This window comes from Pongo pygmaeus, chromosome 7 (genome assembly GCF_028885625.2).
Source record: "Pongo pygmaeus isolate AG05252 chromosome 7, NHGRI_mPonPyg2-v2.0_pri, whole genome shotgun sequence".
NCBI classification, from domain to species: Eukaryota; Metazoa; Chordata; class Mammalia; order Primates; family Hominidae; genus Pongo; species Pongo pygmaeus.
The window spans coordinates 23101008-23124703 of record NC_072380.2 but is presented as its reverse complement, the minus strand read 5'-3'; the positions used below and the strand labels follow the sequence as shown (position 1 = coordinate 23124703).

At 47.2% G+C, this 23696-nt stretch overlaps 1 protein-coding gene across 6 annotated transcripts in view; it reads left to right on the top strand.

The window, feature by feature from the left end:
* Nucleotides 1-22347, top strand: part of TNFRSF10B (TNF receptor superfamily member 10b) — a 49098-nt gene extending 26751 nt beyond the window's left edge. Inside the window, exons 3-10 of one of the 6 annotated variants that reach the window (XM_063669361.1) lie at nucleotides 11598-11711; nucleotides 12753-12864; nucleotides 13871-13944; nucleotides 14032-14142; nucleotides 14721-14752; nucleotides 15186-15350; nucleotides 18210-18282; nucleotides 19515-22347. In XM_063669361.1, the coding sequence (XP_063525431.1) occupies nucleotides 11598-11711; nucleotides 12753-12864; nucleotides 13871-13944; nucleotides 14032-14142; nucleotides 14721-14752; nucleotides 15186-15350; nucleotides 18210-18282; nucleotides 19515-19798 (965 nt within the window). In that variant the 3' untranslated portion in view covers nucleotides 19799-22347. Of the gene's footprint in view, nucleotides 1-11597; nucleotides 11712-12752; nucleotides 12865-13870; nucleotides 14143-14720; nucleotides 14753-15185; nucleotides 15351-18209; nucleotides 18283-18536; nucleotides 18796-19484 lie in introns of those variants that run through there. The other 5 variants (XM_054498218.2, XM_063669362.1, XM_054498217.2 and 2 more) reach the window with 5 other exon arrangements.
* The last annotated feature ends 1349 nt before the right edge of the window (nucleotides 22348-23696 follow it).

The window sequence follows — 23696 nt, the reverse complement described above, 5'->3', positions numbered from 1 at the left end:
TGAGAGAGAATTGAGTGGGACAGAGATGGGGCTGGTGAGGCCTCCAGGCAATGGTGACTTTGGGCTGACATCAGGAGGAGGGCAGGGCCAGAGGTTCAGAGAGCCAGGAAGAGTGCTCCTAGGAGGGTTCCACTGGAACAATTGCCAGGGGGCAGGGGTTGGGGAAGATGGAGCAATGGCAGGGGGCTGCTGTGGGAAGTGGAGGGTTAGGAAGTTAGAGAGACAGGTGGGGTCAGATCCCACACAGAGGAAGTTGGATTTTATTTCATGAGTGATGGATGTCCCTGAGAAGTTTTCAGCAGAGGGCCACCAGCATCGGATGTGCATCTTGAGTGCTCACTCCTGGATTGAACCGGAGCAAGACAGGAAGCAGGTGGAGGGCCTTGAGTGTGAGGCGCTCCCCTGGGATCTTATGTGGTGCCCCGTAAGGTCATTTGAGCCCCCAGAGATGCAGCAGGAACCTGGCCTGAACTGTGCTTGACTGTTGTGTTCGCCTCGCACTTCTTCCCCTCTTTCCCCCGTGTGTATGAGTTAGGAATTGATTGCTGCATGAAGGTTTCCAGGGCAGGCAAGTGTGGCAAGCAGTGGCTTTTAAAATCCATTTAAGAATTTGCATATCTTTTCCATGACTAAGGGCCACAGGAAAGACTTGCTTAAGGGCAAACCCTCACGTTGCACGCGTGGGCTTGCCAGGAGCAGAGCATGGAGAAGGAAGAACCCAGCGTGAAGCAGACACAAACTCATCTGTAAATGCTCCTATTGCTGTGGTCCAGGGTCAAGACCAGGAAGCAGGACGGGAATAGGAAGGACTCAAGACATATTTGGGGTGTGGATGGATGACGTGTGGGGAATGAGGACAATCAAGGCACCAAATTCAACTGCTCAGGGTAACTTGGCCTCTGAGGGGACAGTGTGCGGCAGGGCTAACAGTACACATTTGGGGACCCTAGCACATAGGTGATGCTTGAAGCTGCTGTCTTGAGGGTGTCCACCTGGAAGAAGCTGTAAATACTGAGAAGGAGGGGCACAACTGAGCCCATGAGGATTTGAAGTTGGAGACGATAGGCCAGGGAGACAGGACTGCAATGGGCTGAGCAGGAGCAGTTAGAGAACTTCCATCCTAGAGGGGAGGTGGCCCTTCCAGCCACAGGGAGCAGCCCATAGCAAGTGTCGAGGACTGAGACGTGGAAACTCCTCGGAATGTGCATTTCTCTTCCTGTGAATGAGGTCAAGAATCTGTTCGTGACACAGACACTGTACACTGGTTCTGCTAGGTTTTCTTCACTCCTAGTAAGAGGTTAGTTTTTTGTTTTTTGTTTTTTGTTTTTTTTTAATCATTGAGTCACATGAATTCTTACAGATTAGGGAAATTATGCATTGATTGATTGATTGATTGATTGATTGAGATAGGATTTCACTCTGTTGCCCAGGCTGGAGTGCGGTGGCAGGATCATAGCTCACTGTAGCCTCGACCACTTGGGCTCAAGTGATCCTCTCACCTCGGCCTTCCAAAGTGTTGGGATTACAGGCATAAGCCACTGCGCCGGGTCCAAAATTCTAATAAAAATTCCCATTATAACGCCGGGCGCAGTGACTCACACCTGTAATCCCAGCACTTTGAGAGGCCAAGGTGGGCAAATCACTTGAGGCCAGGAGTTTGACACCAGCCTGACCAACATGGCAAAACCCTGTTTCTACTAAAAATACAAACATTAGCTGGGTATAGTGGCATGCCTGTAGTCTCAGCTACTTGGGAGGCTGAGGCAGGAGAATCGCTTGAACCCGGGAGGCAGAGGTTGCAGTGAGCTGAGATCGCGCCATTGCACTTCAGCCTGGGTGACAGAGTGAGACCCTGTCTCAAAAAAAAAAAAAAAAAATTATCATATATATTTGCAGTCATTTTGTGGTTTTCTATTTTGTAATTAAGTCATTGAGCCACCTGGACTTCATTTTGTTGTAAGAGGAGGGCGAGGAAGACACATTATTATTTTTCAGCCACCTTTTTAGTTGCCCCAACACTATTATTAAATAATCACATTTTTATCAGTGACATGAATCACTATCATTATGTATGATACTTACATTATGTATGATAATAATGCATCATTATGATACATTATTAAGTAAGGTTTGTGTAATTTGGATTTTTTAGACTGTCTTTCAATATTAATAAAAATAATTCAGGAATCTTGTGGATAGCATATAGATGATTATGGTCTATTTTTTGCTTTTTTTACTCATTCTGCCAATCTCTGCCTTTTAATTGCAGAGTTTAAACTATTTTCAATTAACATAGTTATTGACAAGAAAAGATTTGTTTCTGCTCTTCAGCTATTTGTTTTCTTTATGTCTTATATATATTTTGTTCCTCCCTTACCACCTTTTAAAAAAACTTTAGTTTATTTCTTGGCATGTACCATTTTCACTCACTTCTTTTCTTTTCTGCATATTTTAAAATGTATTTTCTTTTTTTCTTAAATATATATTTTGTGTATATATATAATAAATATATATTTAAATATATACTTATTCTAATATATATCTTAAAGATATATATCTTAAATATATATATATGTATAGATATATACATTTTTTTGAGACAGGGTCTGCTCTGTCACCCAGGCTGGAGTGCAGTGGCACGATCTCAGCTCACTGCAGCCTATGGCTGCTGGGTTTAAGCGATTTTCCTGCCTCAGCCTCCTGAGTACAGGGAGTAGCCACCATGCCTGGATAATTTTTGTATTTTTAGTAGAGACAGGGTTTTACCATGTTGGCCAGGCTGTCTCAAACTCCTGACCTCAAGTGATCCACCTGCCTCGGCCTCCCAAAGTGTTGGGATTACAGGTGTGAGCCATGCACCTAGCCTAAAACTTATTTTCTTACTGGTTTCCTTGAAGATTACAATTAGCTTCTTAAGTATCGAAACAGGTAGTTTTATAATACCGGCATAATTTCATTGCAATCCAAATACTGTGCTCCTGTACAGCTCCATCTCTCCAGCTTTCTATTGTTGCTGTCATAGATCACATCCTTGCACATTGTGTGACCACTGACGTCGATCTTAAGGACATGTATGTGTATGGAGCAAGGTTGACTTGTGATGGTTGATTTTATGTGTAAACTTCGTTACCCAGATACTTGGCCAAATATTATCCTAGATGTTTATGTGAAGGTGTTTTTGTTTTTGTTTGTTTGTTTTTGTTGTTGTTGTTAGATGGAATTAATGTTTAAATCAGTGGGCTTTGAGTCAAGCAGATTACCCCCATAATGTTGGCAGGTCCCATCTAATCAGTTGAAAGCCTCAATAGAAAAAAGACTGACCTCCACCAAGAAAGAGGGTGTTCTGCCAGCAGGCAGCCTTCAGACCTGAGCTGTGACTCTTCTCTGCTGGCCTATCCTGTACCTTTTGAATTTGCCAGCCTCCACAGTTATGTGAAACAATTCCTTAGGATAAATCTCTATCTCTCTAGAGCAGGGGCCCCTGACCCCCAGGCCATGGACCAGTACTGGTCCGTAGCCTGTTAGGAACCAGACCACACAGCAGGAGGTGGGCTGTAGACAAGTGAGCATTACCGCCCGAGCTCTGCATGCTGTCAAATCAGCGGCAGCATTTGACTTCATAGGAGCGCGAACCCTACTGTGAACTCCACATTTGAGAGATCTAGGTTGCACACTCCTTATGAGAATCTAATGCCTGATGATCTGTCACTGTCTCCCATCACTCCCAGATGGGACCGTCTAGTTGCAGGAAAACAAACTCAGGGCTTCCACTGATTCTACATTATGGTGAGTTGTATAATTATTTCATTATATGTTACAGTGTAACAGTAATAGAAATAAAGTGCACAATAAAAGTAACGTGCTTGAATCATCCTGAAACCATCACCATACCCCCAACTCCAGTCCGTGGAAAAATTGTCTTTCAGGAAACCAGTCCCTGGTGGCAAAAACGTTGGAGACCCCTGCTCTAGAGAGCCCTGACTAATACAGAATTTTTAAAGATTTGAAATTATTTTAAACCATACTTAATCTCCAAGTAATGGAAATAATGACATTATATTTCCACCTAAAATAATACAGCTATCCTGTATACAACTGAAAACGCACTAACCCTTTCTCCAGAAGAGGATGCAAAGTTCTTGAGTGGTGTTTACTCCTTTCCTTGATACCCTGGAACATAAATACTATAAAGTGAACAATACTTAAATACTATGATATAAATTCAAAATATCTTATGTCACATAACAAGGGGATAAGAGAAGGAAGAAAACACAGATATTTGCTTAACATATATTTACACATAAACACACACACATAACACAATAAGGAAGAAATACTTACAACGATTGCAGTCCTTGTTTCCATAGCTGGTCATGTCATTGTAGCTGGTATTTATAAGAAGCTTCTTTCGCTGTGCATTCTGTATTCCCTGTGCCCTCACTAAGCACCTCAGCTGGTCATGGCTATATGCCTGGTAGAGTGAACCAACCTTTATTCCTGAAGGGTCTGAGCTATTAGTGGTCCTGCTTTAATTGGGTTGTGGTCATTTTCCATTGACTTTACTCACAGGGCATGGTAATAGTAAGAGATGCCCTAAGGAATCTCCTGTATTCTAGACATCCTCCTCCTTACGTCCATTGTGGAATAACAGTCCAATTTCCCCTTCAATTTCCCCTTTGTGGTCAGAATCAGTCAATCCAGCCAGCAGGGTTTGTGTAACTGGTTTTTGCCTGTTGATTCAGAGGCATGAGGAACCCGAAGTGGCCAAGTGGCAGTCTTAACTTCAAGTTACACAGAATCACTGTTGTGTCTCCTCATCGAATCATTCCTCCCTCTGAAACTCAGAGCTCTACCAAAGCATAAAGCAGCAAAAATTTTGATAACAGGCCACTAAGGGTAATGTGGAGTGGGGCCATTCCTGCTTCTACCCCTAGATTCCTGGACACATGAATCCTAGCAATGGAAGAAACAACCGCATGTATTGGAGGATAATTCAGAGCGTAGACAGCCTCCTGCAGAACGTTGTTGTAGCCCTTCAAGGTACTGCCACCCAGCTGACATTGTAAATGAGTCTTCAAAAGGCCGTATCCCACCATCTTACCAAGCCAGCAGATTTGAGATGGTGGGGAACATGGTAAGACCAGTAATTCCATGAGCACAGGCCCATTACAGTGGGCACTTCATTTGCCATCAAGTGAGTCCCTCAATCAGAAGCAGTGCTGTGTGAGTACCATGACTGTGGATAAGGCATTCTGTGAGTCCACAGAGGGTAGTTTTGACAGAAGCATTGCATGCAGGGAAGGCAAGTCTATGTGCAAAATAAGCTTCTCTTCCAGTAAAAATGCTGCGCCCTCCATGATAGAAATGGTTCAGTGTAATAATCAACCTGCCACCAGGTAGCTGGCAGACTGACCCTCTGAATGGTGCTATATCAGAGACTCAGTGTTGGCCTCTGCTGCCTATAGATTGGGCACTCAGTAGCAGCTGTAGCCAGGTTGGCCTTGGTGAGGGAAGTCTGTATTGTTAAGCCCATACATAACCTCCATCCCTGCCACCATGCACACTTTGTTCATGAGCCCACTGAGTGATGACAAGGGTGGCTGGGAAAGAAGCTGACTGGTAGCCACAGAACAGGTTATCCTATCTACCTGATTATTAAAATCCTTCCCTGCTAAGATCACTTTTTGTGAAGATATTTGTGTCACATGGGGCACAAATATCTTCACGTTTTTTTACCCATTGAGAAAGGTCTATCCACACACCTCTTCCCCAGACTTCCTTGTTATCAGTTTTCCTTCTGAGTCTCTGACTGTCCAGCCAAATCATTGACCACAGCTCATGAATCAGTATATAACTGTGTGTCTAGCCATTCTTCCCTCTAAGCAAAATGAACAACCAGGTGCACTGCTCAGAGTTCTGCCCAGTGGCAGGATCTCTTTTTTTTAAGACGGAGTTTCGCTCTTGTTGCCCAGGCTAGAGTGCAATGGGGTGACCTCGGCTCACTGCAACCTCTGCCTCCCAGGTTCAAGTGATTCCCCTGCCTCAGCCTCCCAAGTAGCTGGGATTACAGGCATGTGCCACCATGCTAGGTAATTTTGTATTTTTAGTAGAGACGAGGTTTCACCATGTTGGTCAGGCCAGTCTCGAACTCCTGACCTCAGGTGATCCGCCCACCTTGGCCTCCCAAAGTGCTGGGATTACAGGTGTGAGCCACTGCACCCGGCCTAGAGGATTTCTTTTCACCACTGTCCTTCAGGGACGTCCCAGACAGTGGATGTGATGCTGCAAACATCCACTTCTAAGTGTTACCTGTATGTGGTGCAGAACCACCTGTAAACCTTCTTCTGGCAACTGACCATAGGGAATTCCTCATGAGGCCATAAGTGCAGGCCGGGCAAAAGAAAGTAATATCACAGGAGTGGGGATCATGGGCACTTGGGCCACTTCTTCATGTAACTTTCTTGTGCCTTCAGGGCCTACTTAAGCCCAATTTTGTATATATACCAATTACATTTGAAAATGGAAATGGAAACTTTAGGCTGTACGTGCCCACACTTATGGCTTGGTAGGCAAAATAACACTCAGTTCATGATGAGCAGTCAGGTCGTAGAGTAATTTGGTGGCCTATGGTTAACCATTTCAGTCTGCACTAAGGCCCAGAAACAAGCGAAGAGCTGTTTCTCAAAAGGAGAGTAGTTATCTGCAGAGGATGGCAAGTCTTTGCTCCAAAACCTAAGGGTCTGTGCTGTGCTTGACCTAGAGTGGGCTACCAAAGGTTCAAAATAGCATTGCTGTCTGCCACCAATACTTCAAGCACCATTGGGTCTGCTAGGTCGTATGGCCCAAGTGACAGAAAAATGTCTACGGCAGCCTGGACCTGTTGCAGAGCCTTCTCTTGTTCTGAGCACTACTCAAAACTAGCACATTTTTAGGTCACTTGATAAATAGGCCAGAGAAACACACCCAAATGAGGAATATGTTGCCACCAAAATCACAATAAGCACACTAGGCATTGTGTCATTTTCTTGGTTGTGGGGTGGTGGGGGTGACAGATACAACAATTTATCTTTTATCTTAGAATATCTTAGAAGAGAAGGAATATCTTATGTGCCACATCATTCAACAACTAGGAATTTGTTTCCTAGTTGTTGTCCTTCTGCTGAGGTAGGAGGCCCTTGAAATTTTGTCAGATTTATTTCCCACCCCCTGACATGCAAACGTCTTACCAGTAAGTCTAGAATAGTTGCTACTTCTTGCTCATGAGTTTCAATCAGTATAATGTCATCAATGTTATGGATCATCTTGTGTGATATCTTGTGGAAGGGAAAGGCCATCAATATCCCTGCAGGCCAGACATGGTGGCTCGCGCCTGTAATCCCAGCACTTTGAGAGGCCAAGGTGGATGGGTCACTTGAGACCAGGAGTTCTAGACCAGCCTGGCCAACATGGTGAAACCTCATCTCTACTAAAAATACAAAAATTAGTTGGATGTGGTGGCACACATGGGTAATCCCAGCTACTTGCGAGGCTGAGGCATGAGAATCACTTGAACCCAGGAGGTGGAGGTTGCAGTGAGCTGAGATCATGCCACTGCACTCCAGCCTAAGAGACAGAGCAAGACTCTGTTTAATTAAAAAAAACAACAACAAAAAAAACCTGCAAACTAAATTATGAAATTATGACATAGGGCTGCGAGTTGATGCATCCCGGAGATAGGATAATGAGGGTATATTGCTGGCCTTGCCAACTGAAAGCAAACTGCTTCTGGGAGTCTTTATTGACAGGTATGACCAACAAAGGATTTGCCAGTTCAACACCTGCATACCAGGTACCAGGGTACCAGGGATGTGGTGATTTGCTCAAACAATGAAACCATATCTGGTACAGTTACAACTGGAATCACCGCCTGGTTAAGCTTATGATAATCCACTGTCATTCACCAAGATCCATCTGTCTTTGGCACAGGCCAAATAGGCTAGTTCAATGGGCATGTGATGGGAATCACCACAGATGCATCCTGGATGGTGGTAATGATCTCTGCAATCCCTCCAGGAATGTTGTATTGCTTTTGTTTTTTTGTGCTTTACAGGCAGGGTATCACTCTGTCACCCCCCTGGAGTGCAGTGGCACAATCAGCACACTGCAGCTTGAACTCCTGGGCTCAAGCAATCCTCCTGCCTCAGCTTCTTGAGCAGCTAAGACTACAGGCATGTACCGTCATACCTGGATAATTTTGTATGTATGTGTACAGATGGAGTCTCACTATGTTGCCCAGGCTGGTCTTAAACCCCTGGCCTCAAGTAATCCTCCTGCCCTGACCTCCCAATGTGCTGGAATTACAGACATGAGCCACCATGCCCATCTGGTATTGCTTTTGATTTACTATTTTTTTTAAGTAAATGCAAATCTGGTGGCTTCCACCTGGTCTTTTCCACCATAATAGTCTTCACTTCACATGCCAGGGAATGAAGGTGGGGATTGTGCCAGCTGCTGAGTATGTCTATTCCAATTACGCATACTAAAATGGGGAAATTAGATAGGATGGGTTTGGGGACCCACTGGCGCCTTTCTGAGATGGACTTGAGCTTAGTTGGAATAATACCAACATAATTTCAATGGTATGCAAACACTATGCTCCTGTACTTCTCCGTCTCTCCTCCACCATCTTGTTGTTGTCATAGATCACATCCTTGTACATTGTGTGCCCATTAACATCAATTTGTAATTATTGTTTTCTGCATTTGCTCTTTAAATCGTATAAGTAAACAAGAGGATTTACAAACCAAATGTACCATAATACTGTGCTATAGACTGAATTGTGTCCCTAAAATCATACGTTGAAGCATTACCATCCAATGAGATGGTATTTGGAGATGGTGCCTTTGGGAAGTAATTGGGTTTAGATGAGGTCACGAGGGTGGGGCCCTCATGATGGGATTAGTGCCTTTTTAAGAAAATACACCAGACAACTTGCTCTCTCTTGTTCGCTCTCTCTCTCTCTCTCCCCCTCTTCTGGTGTGTGCAAGGAAGAGGTTACGTGAATGCACAGCAAGATGGTGGCCATCTCTAGAACTATGACAAATAAATGTCTATTATTTAAGCCACTTGGTCTATGGTTTTTTATTATAGCAGCCTGAGTAGCTGCATACCACCATTTGTATTTACCTAGATAGTTACATTTTCCAGTGTTCTTTATCTCTTCGTATGCCTTTAAGCTATTATCTAATGTCATTACATTACCTCTTAAAAGATTCCTTTTAGCATTTCATAGGGCAGATCTACTAGTAGTGTGCTCCATTACCTTTCATTTATCTAAGAATGTCTTAATTTATTCTTCATTCTTGAATGATAGTGTTCCTGGATATCAAATTCTTGATTGCAGGATTTTGTATGCTTGTGTTTTTGTTTTTTGTCACTTTAAATATGTTACCCACTCCCTTCTGGCCTCTATGGTTCCTGGTGAGAAATTAGCTAATAACCTTATTGAGGTTCCCTTGTACATACTGAGTGGGCCACTTGCTACTTTCAGGATTTTCTGTTTGTGTTGGGCTTTCGTCCATTTGACTATAATGTGTCTCAGTGTAGTTCTCTTTTAACTTCTCCTGCTTGGAGATCATTGAGCTTCTTGGATATGCAAACAAATGTTTTTTAAAAGTCTTGCACCTCCTTTTTAAATATTATTCCTAAATGTTTTATTTGTTTTTATGTCATTGCCAGTAAAATTGTTTTCTTAATTTCCTTTTTGGATTGTTCTTTGCTACTGCAAAACTTTTACACTGAAAACTATCAAACATTGCTGTAAGAAATTAAAAAAAAGCAAAATGAACAGGAAGATATTCCATGTTCATAGATCAAAATGGTGTTAAATTACCCAAAGCAATATACAGATTCAATGCAATCCCTACCAAAATCTCAGTGGTGTTATTTTAAAAATGGAAGAACTTATATTCAAAGTCATATGGAATTAAAAAGGACTTATTGACCAAAAACAATCTGGTAAAAGAAAAGCAGAGTTGGCGGGACTTACACTTTCCAATTTTGAAACATATCCTCATTCTAGGGCAGCTTTAGTCCCCCTTTCTTTGGATCATTCTTTGACTCTTATAGAGATTCCTCCCATTTTCTTCCCGTGGCTGATGTGTGAGCTTTAATTTTGAAGGCTTTTCCCATTGTTGTATGACTTCTGCTCCTGGTGTATCTTCCACTGGCTTAGGAGCTCATTCAGAACAGGTATTAGGAGATTCTTCTGTGCATTTTAAAGGTCTAAGATGGCACTGTCTAATATAGTAGTCCCTAGGCCCATGTGATTGCCAATCACTTGAAATATGTGAGGCGGGTGGATCACGAGGTCAGGAGTTTGAGACCAGCCTGGCCAAGATGGTGAAACCCCATCTCTACTAAAAATACAAAAATTAGCCAGGTGCGGTGGCGGGCACCTGTAATCCCAGTTACTTGGGAGGCTGAGGCAGGAGAATCACTTGAACCCAGTAGGCAGAGGTTGCAGTGAGCCGAGATCGCTGCACTCTAGCCTGGGCAACAGAGCAAGACTCCGTCTCAAAAAAAAAAAAGAAATATGCTACTGCAAATTGAGATGTGCCGTGAGTTAAAATATACGCAGGATTTGAAGACATACTATGAAAAAATGCCTTAAAATATCTCAATGTTTTATGTGGATTACATATGTAAGTGATATTATCTGGGGTACATTAAATTAAAATGCATTATTAAAATTAATTTCACCCCTTCTCAGTTTTTTTAATGTGCTGAGTGTAAATTTAAATTTCATATGTGGGCTGGGCACAGTGGCTGACACCTGTATTCCCAGCACCTTGGGAGTCCAAGGAGAGTGAATTGCTTGAGCCCAGGAGTTTGAGACCAGCCTAGGCAACATGGTGAAACCTCATCTCTACAAAAAAAAAGTACACAAAAAATTAACCTGGGGTAGTGGTGTGCACCTGTAGTCCCAGTTATTTGTGGGTAGGGGGAGAGGGAGGGTCCGGGAGGTCGAGGGTACAGTGAGCTGGGATCACACCACTGCACTCCAGCCTGGGCTATAGGGCAAGACCCTGTCTAAATAAATAAATAAATAGGCCGGTTGCAGTGGCTCATGCCTGTAATCCCAGCACTTTGGGAGGCCAAGGCAGGCAGATCACGAGGTCAGGAGATCGAGACTAGCCTGGCCAATATGGTGAAACCCTGTCTCTACTAAAAAAAATACAAAAATTAGCCAGGTGTGGTAGTGTGTGCCTGTAATCCCAGCTACTCAGGAGGCTGAGGCAGGAGAATCTCTTGAACCCGGGAGGTGGAGGTTGCAGTGAGCCGAGATCACACCACTGCACTCCAGCCTGGGTGACAGAGTGAGACTACGTCTCCAAAATAAAAAACAAAATAAATAAATAAATGTGTGGCTTATATTTCTCTTGGCAGCGCTGGTTTAAGGTGTGTAAATGCAGAATTGATGAACTGACCAAGCTACGTAGAGGAGATTTCCCTCTTTTGGTTCCACACATCCCTGAAAGAGGAGTCCCCCAGCCACCACTGCCAGCTTCTGGGAATCCTGTGACATTTCATTCACCGGCTTTTCTCTCCTCTCCCAGGACACCATATCTCAGAAGATAGTAGAGACTGCATCTCCTGCAAATACGGACAGGACTATAGCACTCACTGGAATGACCTCCTTTTCTGCTTGCGCTGCACCAAGTGTGATTCAGGTACAGAACATATGGACCCCATGCCCAAAGGTGGAATGCAGGGTGATGACATAAAAGTTGTAGCTAAAATGGGATCAGGAGACCTAGATTCTGGTCCACCTTGGTCTTCATCATACCATGTTCCATGATTTTGTCTTTGAGCTTTTTAATAAATAAAACAGGCCAGGCACAGCGGCTCATGCCTGTAATCTCAACACTTTGGGAGGCATCACTTGAGCCCAGGAGTTTGAAACCATCCTGGGCAACATGAGAAACCCCATCTCTACAAAAATATAAACATTAGCCGGGCATGGTGGCGCGTGCCTGTATTCCCAGCTACTTAGGAAGCTGAGGCAGAAGGATCTCTTGAGCCCAGGAGGTCGAGGTTGCAGGGAGCTGAGATTGTGCCACTGCATTCCAACCCAGGCAACAGAGCAAAACCCTGTCTCAATAATTAATAATAATAATAATAATAATAATACAGAAAGTATTTGTATAATGTATGCTACATGGTAAGGAAATCTTTTAAACTGTCAGCTGCAAGGGGTTGGGGCCGTGAGCCTGGCTAAGTGGACAGGGCTGGATCTCAGCGGTGGCACAGGTCTGCTTCGGAGCCAGGCTCTCTCCCCTGGGCTCTGTGCTCCTGGCAGGTGCTTGGCCTCACTCACCCTTCAGGTTCTCAGGCCTCTCCCTCCTCCCCAGCAGGCCAGGCCTTGGGGAAGTCCCCCAAGGGCTCCTCTCCTTGCAGTCTCTCAGGTGATGCCTTGCATTTCCCTTGCTACTGGCCATGCGATCTAAACGATGCTCATCCCCTAAACGATGCTTTCCGCTAATCTAATGTAATAAATAATGAACTGTGGTCCTTTTGTATGACTCTGAGTGTTAGTGACAGCTGAAGGGTGGGTGTCCTGAATGAGCCATGAGTGTACTGGTGCAGAAACTGGCACTCAGAACTCCTTGGCGAACCGAGTTGTGCTGAGTAGGAGGGTCTTGGGGTGGGGAGAAAGGGTCAAGGGACACATCAGGAAAACACATTCCCAAAACCTTATGCTCTGTTGTCAGGTGAAGTGGAGGTAAGTCCCTGCACCACGACCAGAAACACAGTGTGTCAGTGCGAAGAAGGCACCTTCCGGGAAGAAGATTCTCCTGAGATGTGCCGGAAGTGCCGCACAGGGTGAGACAGCAGCTGGGGGCTCCCAGCAGCTCCATGGAACCCCAAAAAGACCCAAGTCTCCTTGTACCCCTGTCTCTCCCCTGAGAGCACCCCCATGGGACATCCTTGAGCCTGTGGCTTCCCCTCCTGGTCCCTCTGCCTGTCCCCACCCCTGCCCCCTGCAGCAGCCTCTTCCCACCCCTGCCCAGCACGAGTCCCCTTGGCCAGGCTGACTTGTTCACTGACCACAGAAGGCCATGACTTGGGGCCCATGATAATTTTAGGGGCCCATGAAATGATTTAATTTCTTTTGAAATGAGAAGGATGAGTAGAATGCAGCCAGGCATATATTCATCTTTATACCAATTCAGCAATAAAGTGTATTTTTTAATATTTTTTGTGCAGGCAGGGGTCCGTAAAGACAAAAGTGCCCATGGCCCACAAAAGGCATAATAAGGCCATGGGTGGAGCTCCTTCAAGTTCCCCTGAGGACCTGAGCCCACCCAGCTGGCCTCACCCCTAGCCCCGATCCCTCATTAAGACCTATCTTTTCCCTATTTGGGTTTTAGGGGCCAAGAGTAATTTGCTCTTCTCTGGCCCCCCTAGTATTTGCTGTGATTGGGAGGAATGGGCAGACAGCTGGGGACAAGAGCTCACTTTTGTGGTTGACTGGAAGACCGGACTCAGCTTGTGGCCACAGGGGCTTGTGATCTTCCCCTGGAGTGTGGCTTCTCCTAACACAGGCCTCCCCTGCAGCCCAGGGAAGCTCAGTGTGTGCCCAGCACAGAAGGCTCCCAGAACTGCAGCTCTCACCCCAGAGCAGGGAGGCCGAGGGGCTGAAGCGTGCATGCTCAGACCCTTCCCTAGCCTCAACAAGGGAGCTTGGGGGACCCCCTGCAGACACGAGGAGACTGTCCTTCCCCTGACGTCTTCTCAGGGACACTGGGGAGGGAGGGTGGCTCCTCTTTCATCCCACCTGGCCAGCTTTCCATCAAGAGTCCGCCTCTCCCTCCCTGTGTGTACCCAGGTGTCCCAGAGGGATGGCCAAGGTCGGTGATTGTACGCCCTGGAGTGACATCGAATGTGTCCACAAAGAATCAGGTACAAAGCCCACTGGGGAAGCCCCAGCTGTGGAGGAGACAGTGACTACTAGCCGAGGGACTCCTGCCGCTCCCTGTTCTCTCTCAGGCATCATCATAGGAGTCACAGTTCTAGTCGTAGTCTTGATTGTGGCTGTGTTTGCTTGCACGTCTTCACTGTGGAAGAAAGTCCTTCCTTACCTGAAAGGCATCTGCTCAGGTAGGTGCTGGCTGAGGGCGGGGGCACTGGGCACTCTCTGCCCTGTCCCCTCCCACCCTATTCCCACAGACAGAAACGCCTGCCCCTGCCCCAAGTCTAAGTGCCTCCATCCTGGCTCTATCCTCCTCCTTGTGGTCACCCTCATCCCCACATCCCGTGCACCTCCCCCAGGACCCTGGTCTCATCAGTCCCTCTCCCGGGTCTGGGGGTCCCCACATCTCCCAGCCAAGTCCAGGAGGGCAGGGCTACTTCCTCCCATCTTCAAGCCCAGCCAGGCAGGGGGCAGTGGGCTCCTCAACTAGGTGACAAAGGTGAGGATGAGAAGTGGTTGCAGGATTTATTCAGCCTTGGTCAGAGCAGAACCAGAGATTTTCCACGTGTTTGTTTTTACTCTAGGTCCCCTTCTCATCCCACTTCCTCAGGGTGTCTCTGAATTGTAAGGCCCCATTCCTGTCCCTTGGCCCAGGGCTCCTTGTCCAGTGTCCCTGCCCCCAGCCCAGCCCTGTGCCCCACTGTCCTCTGGGAGAGAGGTGCTTCATGGGCCCCTCCCCGCCTGCTCAAGAGACTTTCTTTTTTAGGTGGTGGTGGGGACCCTGAGCGTCTGGACAGAGTGAGTTAGTTTCTCCAGGAGCTGGGGGCTCAGGGGCTCAGGAACTGCTTCCTGGGACAGCAGAACCTGGGTGGGCGGGTCCCCATTGTCCTCATGGCTGCCCTGACTCTCTGAAGTGGCCTGGGGGCTCTGGGCTGACTGTGGGGGACACATGGCCATTATGAGCACCACATAGGCTGGTGAGCCCTGCTGCAGCCCAGGTGACATCCTCACCCCACAGCTTGCACCCTAGGGATGGGGTATCTGCCTGAGCGCAGCACTGGGGGCCTGGCCCCAGCAGCAGGTCCTGGATGTGCTGAGTCTGGGCTGCCTGCGGTGACCTCACTGAGAGGGGGTGGGGATGGCAGGTCCAGCTGCATACTGGGGACCCTGCAGCAAGCCCTAGGTGTGGACTCCTGAGTCTGCTCTTTGCCTTCCCAATGTCTTTTTCCAGAGCTCACATTCCCCACAACGGCCTGGGGCTGAGGACAATGCCCTCAATGAGATCGTGAGTATCTTGCAGCCCACCCAGGTTCCTGAGCAGGAAATGGAAGTCCAGGAGCCAGCAGAGCCGACAGGTGTCAATATGTTGTCCCCAGGAGAGTCAGAGCATCTGCCGGTGAGTGGGGGACAGGTCATTTTGTTTCCTGGCCTGCTGCTTACCTGGGATTTCGTAGACAGTGGGAGAGGGCAGTGCCTTAGCTCTCCTGGCCCAGGGGAAATGGAACCTGAAGGAGACAGGGGACTGCAGGGGATGGAGCAGCTGCACTGAGGTGGTGACCGTGCCAGTCTGCAGGACATCTGTTTCTTCCTGTCCTGTCCTTGCTGTGTCCCCAGAGCCTGGAGCTCCACAGGCATAGAGTGGGTGTCACAGGGTTCATTGAGGACTGAATAAGGCTGCACAGTCTCCATCATGTGCTCCTAACAGAACTCAGGGAGCCCTTGCTTGAAACAGCAGAAGTTTTAAATTTACTCTGAAATTGTTATTACATTAAACATATTTCAAAGTTTGTAGGGCAGCTTCCAAAAAGTAGGATTCCAAGTCAATGCACAAAGGGCTTTTGTATTGGACACACGCACACAAATCAGTTCATATCAATCCATCAGTTTTGATATGATATTGAGTAGGCGGGAAATCTGTAGATATATTTATTGTTCATTGCTCGTAAGCACTGAAAGTCCTTCCCTCGGACATAAGATGAGACTATCCAGTTTCTTGCAGTGTTTTATTTTTAATGATTTGATTTTTAACATACAGCAATAAAATCTAAACAGAATTGAATTTTTGATTCAATATAAGCTGAGGAACTCCCTGAATTATTCTGAGTCTCTGTTTCCTTCTTCCAAGCCCATTTAGCAACCAATTCTTCCTTTTTCTCCTGCCTTTGCCCTTTTGCCACCTCCTTTGCTACATGTCAAATGTTTACTTTTTTCTCCCTTCCTCTTCACTCTTTTTTTTAAAAAAAAAGAAAAACTAGATCTTATCCTTGAAAATGTCAAATGTTTATATGGGCGGTGATCTCTTCCACCTGGACTGTTTCTGTTTCTTCTTTGCATCTGTACCACTTTCTTTTTAAATAAAGAGAAGAGATTTTAAAAGGAAACAAATGAACAATGCCAATACTTCCTCCATGCTTATTAATGACTTTGAACATTTTTTTTTTTTTTTTGAGACAGGATCTTGCTCTGTCACCTGGGCTGGAGTGCATTGGCACGATCTTGGCCCATTGCAACCCCTGCCTCCTGGGCTCATGTCGTCCTCTCACCTCAGCTTCCTGAGTAGCTGGAACTATAGGCATGTGCCACCATGCCCAGCTAAGTTTTGTATTTTTTGTAGAGACGAGGTTTAGTCATGTTGCCTAGGCTGGTCTTGAACTCCTCAGCTCAGGCAATCCACCCTCCTTGGCCTCCCAAAATGCTGGGATTACAAGCATGAGCCACCATGCCTGGCCTGATCATTTTTTGAAAGCAGGTCACCCATAGCCACACATCCACCAGAGTATGAAAAAACTTGATCATACCAAGAACCTTCTTTACTCTTTCCCAGCCTTTTGGCCCTTCTTATTTCAGGTAACTACAGTGGATAATTTCTTGCGATTCTTTGCTAAACTCTTTATGCATATACCATCTAGGTACATAAATGCGTATGTATATATGTGGTATTGACATGAAAAGGATTATATCATGTACAACACCAAACAAAACTGTCTAATATGTTTTAATATCTTAGACAGCAAATGTTTTCAAAATTATTTGTATACATCTTATAATTTAGAATTAGATAAAATTTAGAATTACAAGATTTTCTCCAGCACCCCCCCCCCCCCGCCCACATAGTCACTAGGCTTTAAAAAATATTAATTTAAATTAATACATGGTTCTAGGAATGACTGAGATCCTTTCAACATTCAATTTTATTATCAAAGAAGATAGTATTTCAAGTCAAGTGTTTTATTATGACTCAATCAAGATTTGGGAGTTTATTTCAGATAAATTATTCCTATTCCTCATCAAAGCTGTTTCTTTGCATTTTGGGTCTTCTTGTAAGTCCATTTTCTAATTTATTATGTCTGCTGCTACTTTTCCTTTCTTTCCTTCTGAGATGGGTCTCACTCTGTCACCCAGGCTGGAGTGCAGTGGTACAATCATGGCCCACTGCAGCCTTGACCTTCTAAGGCCAAGTAATCCTCCTGCCTCAGCCTCCTGAGTAGCTGGGATGACAGTTTTGTGCCACTACACCCAGCTTATTTTATTTTATTTTTAGAAACAGGATCTCGCTATGTTGCCCAGGCTGGTCTCAAACTCCTGGGCTCAAGCAATCCTCACACCTCAGCCTCCCAGAGTGCTGGGATTACAGGGGTGAGCCACTATGCCCAGCCTCTGCTATGTGTTTTAACATTCATCAGGGCTAGGTGCAGTGGCTCACGCCTGTAATCCCAGCACTTTGGGAGGCCGAGGCAGGTGGATCATCTGAGGTCAGGAGTTCAAGACTAGCCTGGCCAACATGGTGAAACCCTGTCTCCACTAAAAATATAAAAATACAATAAAATAATTAGCTGGGCATGGTGGTGCACACCTGTAATCCCAGCTACTTGGGAGGCTGAGGCAGGAGGATCTCTTGAACCCAGAGGTGGAGGTTGCAGTGAGCCAAGATCGCACTATTGCACTCCAGCCTGGGAGACGGAATGAGACTCTGTCTCAAAAAAAAAAAAAAAAATCAGGACATATTCACTTTTAGGTATTACAATGTAAACCTTGGAGTTTTAAAAATATACACTCCTAATCTAAAATATTGACTGCTGTATCGGCCTCCTTTCGAGAGTCTTGCCCCTTTGTTTCCTGTCTTGTTGCCAGAACTTTCAGAACAATGTTCTGGAAGTGACGTGCTGCAGGTCTCAGGGCTGGCTAGTGGTCGGGGACAGTACTGGACTGTAGGACTCCTGGCTCTGACCAGGACATTCCGCACTATGTGTTACAGGAACCGGAAGAAGCTGAAGGGTCTCAGAGGAGGAGGCTGCTGGTTCCAGCGAATGAAGGTGATCCCACTGAGAGTAAGTGTTTTGTTCCTGGAGATGCAGCAGGAATGGAGGGAATAGGGACAGGGTCCTAATTGCTGTCCCCATAGGTGAGAGGGCTCTTCCAGAGTATTCCATGCTGGAAGCCGTGGGTCCTGTGCTATAGACCATCCGGACCCTAAACTGTCTTCTCCCATCTCTTCTCCCCACTCTATCTCATCCTTTCTGCACCCTATCATTGACCCTAATGACTCTGTCCGTCCCCTCGTCCTCTCTCCTCCTTTGTTCAGGGCCTGATGTAGCCCCCACCCGCCCCCCGAGGACCTCCTGAGGGGCTGGCCTGTCCTGCACGGCACCACTAACCCCAGTGGGCTAAGGAGCTCTTGACCTGTGCCTAAGCCCAGTTTGCAGAGCTGTTGTGTAAACTACATACGAATTCCAAAGACTTAATGCAAAAAAGAGTGGATGATATTTCACTCATAATTTTTGTATATTGATTGTATATTAAATTATATTTTAAATATATTCAGTACCATACATTAAAATGAATGTCACTTGTTTCTGATGTTCCTTAAAATTAGGCTGTTGGGAAACATAGCCTCGTGTTCGTGGCCGTCTATCTCTAAGGATGGTGAGGTGCATCATGTTGCACACACGTCTCATTTAATCCCTCATCGTCCCGAGATCTGGGCAGCGTTGCTCGGTCTTCAGGTTTGCTTCTTGCTCAGAGTCTGTTTGCCTCCACCTAGCTCTGCCCCAGCCCCAGGAAGTGAGGCTGAGCTGGGTGAAAACAGAGGTCCCCTGTCCCAGGCCCTGTGCTTTCCACAGATGCAGACATGGCCGCCCTGGGACCTGCTCCCGTGACAAGCGCAGCCCAGGCAGCCTCCTCTCTCCTCTGAGCTCCTGCTACAGCCACTGTCTCTCCCTCCCTCGGGTTCTCACCCACTTTACTTTCTGCCTCTGTAGGGTCCATCCATCCTCCCCTGGTGGGTTCTCAGCCCTGTGTGAGGGCTGATTCTCTGATGACTTTGACTCCCCGCAGCGCCTTGCGTGTGGGGGAGGCCAGGCAGTGTGGGTGCGCTCTCTGTGGATGGGAAGCAGGTGGGCGCTGGAGTGGCAGGTTTGCCCACACACAGGGCTCTCCAGGTTCCCCGCCTTGGGTTCTGGGCCTGATGTGGGATCCTCTGCCCTTTCTGAGTCCCAACTCACCTGGCTGTCTCTGTGGCGTTCTCCACCAGCTCTGAGACAGTGCTTCGATGACTTTGCAGACATGGTGCCCTTTGACTCCTGGGAGCCGCTCATGAGGAAGTTGGGCCTCATGGACAATGAGATAAAGGTGGCTAAAGCTGAGGCAGCGGGCCACAGGGACACCTTGTACACGATGCTGATAAAGTGGGTCAACAAAACCGGGCGGGATGCCTCTGTTCACACCCTGCTGGATGCCTTGGAGGCGATGGGGGAGAGACTTGCCAAGCAGAAGATTGAGGACCACTTGTTGAGCTCCGGAAAGTTCATGTATCTAGAAGGTAATGCAGACTCTGCCATGTCCTGAGTGTGAATCCCTTCAGGAAGTCAGACCTTCCCTGGTTTACCTTTTTTCTGGAAAAAGCCCAACTGGACTCCAGTCAGTAGGAAAGTGCCACAATTGTCACATGACCGGTACTGGAAGAAACTCTCCCATCCAACATCACCCAGTGGATGGAACATCCTGTAACTTTTCACTGCACTTGGAATTATTTTTATAAGCTGAATGTGATACTAAGGACACTGTGGAAATGTCTGGATCATTCTATGTTTGTGTGTACTTTGAGATTTGGTTTGGGATGTCATGGTTTTCACGGCACTTTTTTATCGTAATGTAAACGCTTTATTTATTTATTTGGGCTACACTGTAAGATCCATCTACGCAGTTGATGTCCGACTTCACTTGATACTACATGATATGAACCTTTTTTTGGCTGGGGGTGCGGGGCAGTTCACTCTGTCTCCCAGGCTGGAGTGCAATGGTGCAATCTTGGCTCACTATAGCCTTGACCTCTCAGGCTCAAGTGATTCTGCCACCTCAGCCACCCAAATAGCTGGGACCACAGGTGTGCACCACCACGCCTGGCTAATTTTTTGTATTTTGTCTAGATATGGGGGCTCTCTATGTTGCTCAGGGTGGTCTCGAATTCCTGGACTCAAGCAGTCCGCCCACCTCAGACTCCCAAAGTGCTGAAATTAGAGCCGTGAGCCCCCATGCCTGGCCTTACCTTTCTACTTTTATAATTCTGTATGTTGTTATTTTACGAACATGAAGAAACTTTAGTAAATGTACGTGTTTACATAGTTATGTGAATGGATTAGATAAACATAAAAGGAGGAGACATACAATGGGGGAAGAAGAAAAAGTCCCCTGTAAGATGTCACTGTCTGGGTTCCAGCCCTCCCTCAGACGTACTTTGGTTTCAATGACTGGCAACTTCTACAGGGGCCAGTCTTTTGAACTGGACAACCTTACAAGTATATGAGTATTATTTATAGATAGTTGTTTACATATGAGTCGGGACCAAAGAAAACTGGATCCACATGAAGTCCTGTGTATGGCTGGTCCCTACCTGGCAGTCTCATTTGCACCCGCAGCCCCCATCTATGGACAGGCTAGGACGGAGGCAGATGGGTTAGATCACACATAACAATAGGGTCTATGTCATATCCCAAGTGAATTCTGAGCCCTGTTTGGGCTCAGGAGATAGAAGACAAAATCTGTCTCCCACGTCTGCCATGGCATCAAGGGGGAAGAGTAGTCGGTGCTTGAGAATAGCGTGAAATGGTTGCCATCTCAGGAGTAGATGGCCCGGCTCACTTCTGGTTATCTGTCACCCTGAGACCCTGAGCTGCCTTTTAGGGTACAGATTCCCTACTTGAGGACCTTGGCCGCTCTGTAAGCATCTGACTCATCTCAGAAATGTCAATTCTTAAACACTGTGGCAACAGGACCTAGAATGGCTGACGCATTAAGGTTTTCTTCTTGTGTCCTGTTCTATTATTGTTTTAAGACCTCAATAACCATTTCAGCCTCTTTCCAGCAAACTCTTCTCCATAGTATTTCAGTCATGGAAGGATCATTTATGCAGGTAATCATTCCAGGAGTTTTTGGTCTTTTCTGTCTCAAGGCATTGTGTGTTTTGTTCCGGGACTGGTTTGGCTGGGACAAAGTTAGAATTGCCTGAAGATCACACATTCAGACTGTTGTGTCTGTGGAGATTTAGGAGGGGGTGGCCTTTCTGGTCTTTGCACTTCCATCCTCTCCGACTTCCATCTGGCGTCCCACGCCTTGTCCCCTGCACTTCTGGAAGGCACAGCGTGCTGCTGCCTCCTGGTCTTTGCCTTTGCTGGGCCTTTTGTGCAGGACGCTCAGCCTCAGGGCTCACAAGGAGCCAGTCCGGTCCCAGCTCCCTTGTCCCTTCCACAGAGGCCTTCCTAGAAGATACATCTAGAGTGTCAGCCTTATCAGTGTTTAAGATTATTCTTTTATTTTTATTTTTAATCTTTTTGAGACAGAATCTCACTCTCTCGCCCAGGCTGGAGTGCAACGGTACGATCTTGGCTCAGTGCAACCTCCGCCTCCTGGGTTCAAGCGATTCTCGTGCCTCAGCCTCCGGAGTAGCTGGGATTACAGGCACCCGCCACCACGCCTGGCTAATTTTTGTATTTTTAGTAGAGACGGGGTTTCACCATGTTGGTCAGGCTGGTCTCGAACTCCCGACCTCAGGTGATCCACCTCGGCCTCCCAAAGTGCTGGGATTACAGGCGTGAGCCACCAGCCAGGCCAAGCTATTCTTTTAAAGTAAGCTTCCTGACAACATGAAATAATTGGGGGTTTTTGTTGTTTAGTTACATTAGGCTTTGCTATATCCCCAGACCAAATAGCATGTGACACAGGACAGCCATAGTGTAGTGTGTCACTCGTGGTTGGTGTCCTTTCATGCTTCTGCCCTGTCAAAGGTCCCTATTTGAAATATGTTATAATACAAACAATACAAGGAAGCACATTGTGTACAAAATACTTATGTATTTATGAATCCATGACCAAATTAAATATGAAACCTTATATAAAAAGAGGTGTGGTTTTTGTCTCCCGCCCCCCAACCTCCCCTCCTCCTGTGAATCAGCTCTGAGTGACAGGAAGCCAGGGCTGTACTCCTGCTGGGACTCCTTCCTTCCTCCCTCCCCTCTGTTTTCAGGCTTGGCCTCCTGGGAGTTTCCTGAATCCAACTCCCCGGAGTTTAAAGAGCCAGGTTCCTGGGGACTGGGATTCATACCTCCTTCCCCTCTCTCTCCTGCCTGCTCCTCCCTCTGGGGACAGGGACACCAGTGCTGGCCTGGCTCACCCACAGCCTCCCAGGAGAGTTCTCTGGGCTGCCGGGTTGCATCTGGTTCCGACAGCTCTCGGGGAAGGGGTGGTGGGTCCCTGAAGTTGGGGGCCGGCCCTGTTTCTCAGGGAATCCCGTGGTCACTTTCCTACGGCTTCCTACAGCCCTGGGCCGACCTTCGCTTTCTCTGCCCCGGCCTTCCCTGCATCCCCACCAGGGTACCCAGGTTGCTCAGCCCTTCAGGCACCTAGGAGACCTATTTCCCTTTCCCCTTGCCCTGGAGGACCCGCTCTCCCTCTCGTCCACAGCTTCCGGGAGGCCCAGGCGTGCCCCTACGCTGTCCACCTTCCCTAGAGGTGGAGGTGCTCCGGGTTCCCCCTTCCGTCCCCCCGACCCTGCCCATGGGCTTCTGGGCCTCACTTGGAGTCCTGGGCTGCGCTGAGCTGCAGGGAGGCCGAGCTGCCTGTAGAGGGCAGCACACGCGTGGCTTTCCAGCCAGCCGCCCTGGAGGCCGTGGAGGGGAGGCAGCCACAGTCCTGGAGGGGCCTGGGGCTGGACAACATGGCTTCCCCCAGGGTTAGAGCCGCTTGTCCTCCAGCCGCCTGGTCTCTCTTGATGAGGATTTAACCTCTGGTCATTAGGTCCTGCCGGCTGCCTTTGTTTCAGGTTAGCTCAATCCCAGGCCTAACCAGCGTTTTCCTGAAGCCCACCCCAGGGCCAGGCCCTCTCAGCTAGAACATCTTTCTCAGGTAAGGCGAATCCTGAGCTCTGAGCCCACAGCCCCACTGCCTCCTGGCCCTGCCCCTCCTCCGTGGGACTCCATCTTTTACACCTAAAAAGGAAAAGGGTGTGGGTGGTGAAATTTGAGTCAGGGTTAGAAAACGGAAAGGGGCAATTGTGGCCCAGCTTTTGCCCCATGGGGGCTGGGAGCTAGTTTCAATCCCCCACATTCCTCCAGCCCCGCCCTCCTCCTCTCTAGACCAACTCTGCTTTTCCTCCTGCTCCATTTGCCCTCTTCTCCTTCCCCTTATCCCACCCCAGCAGTAATAAGGCTGGGTCCTGTGGCCTTTCACTACAGGTCCGTGCCCCTTTCCC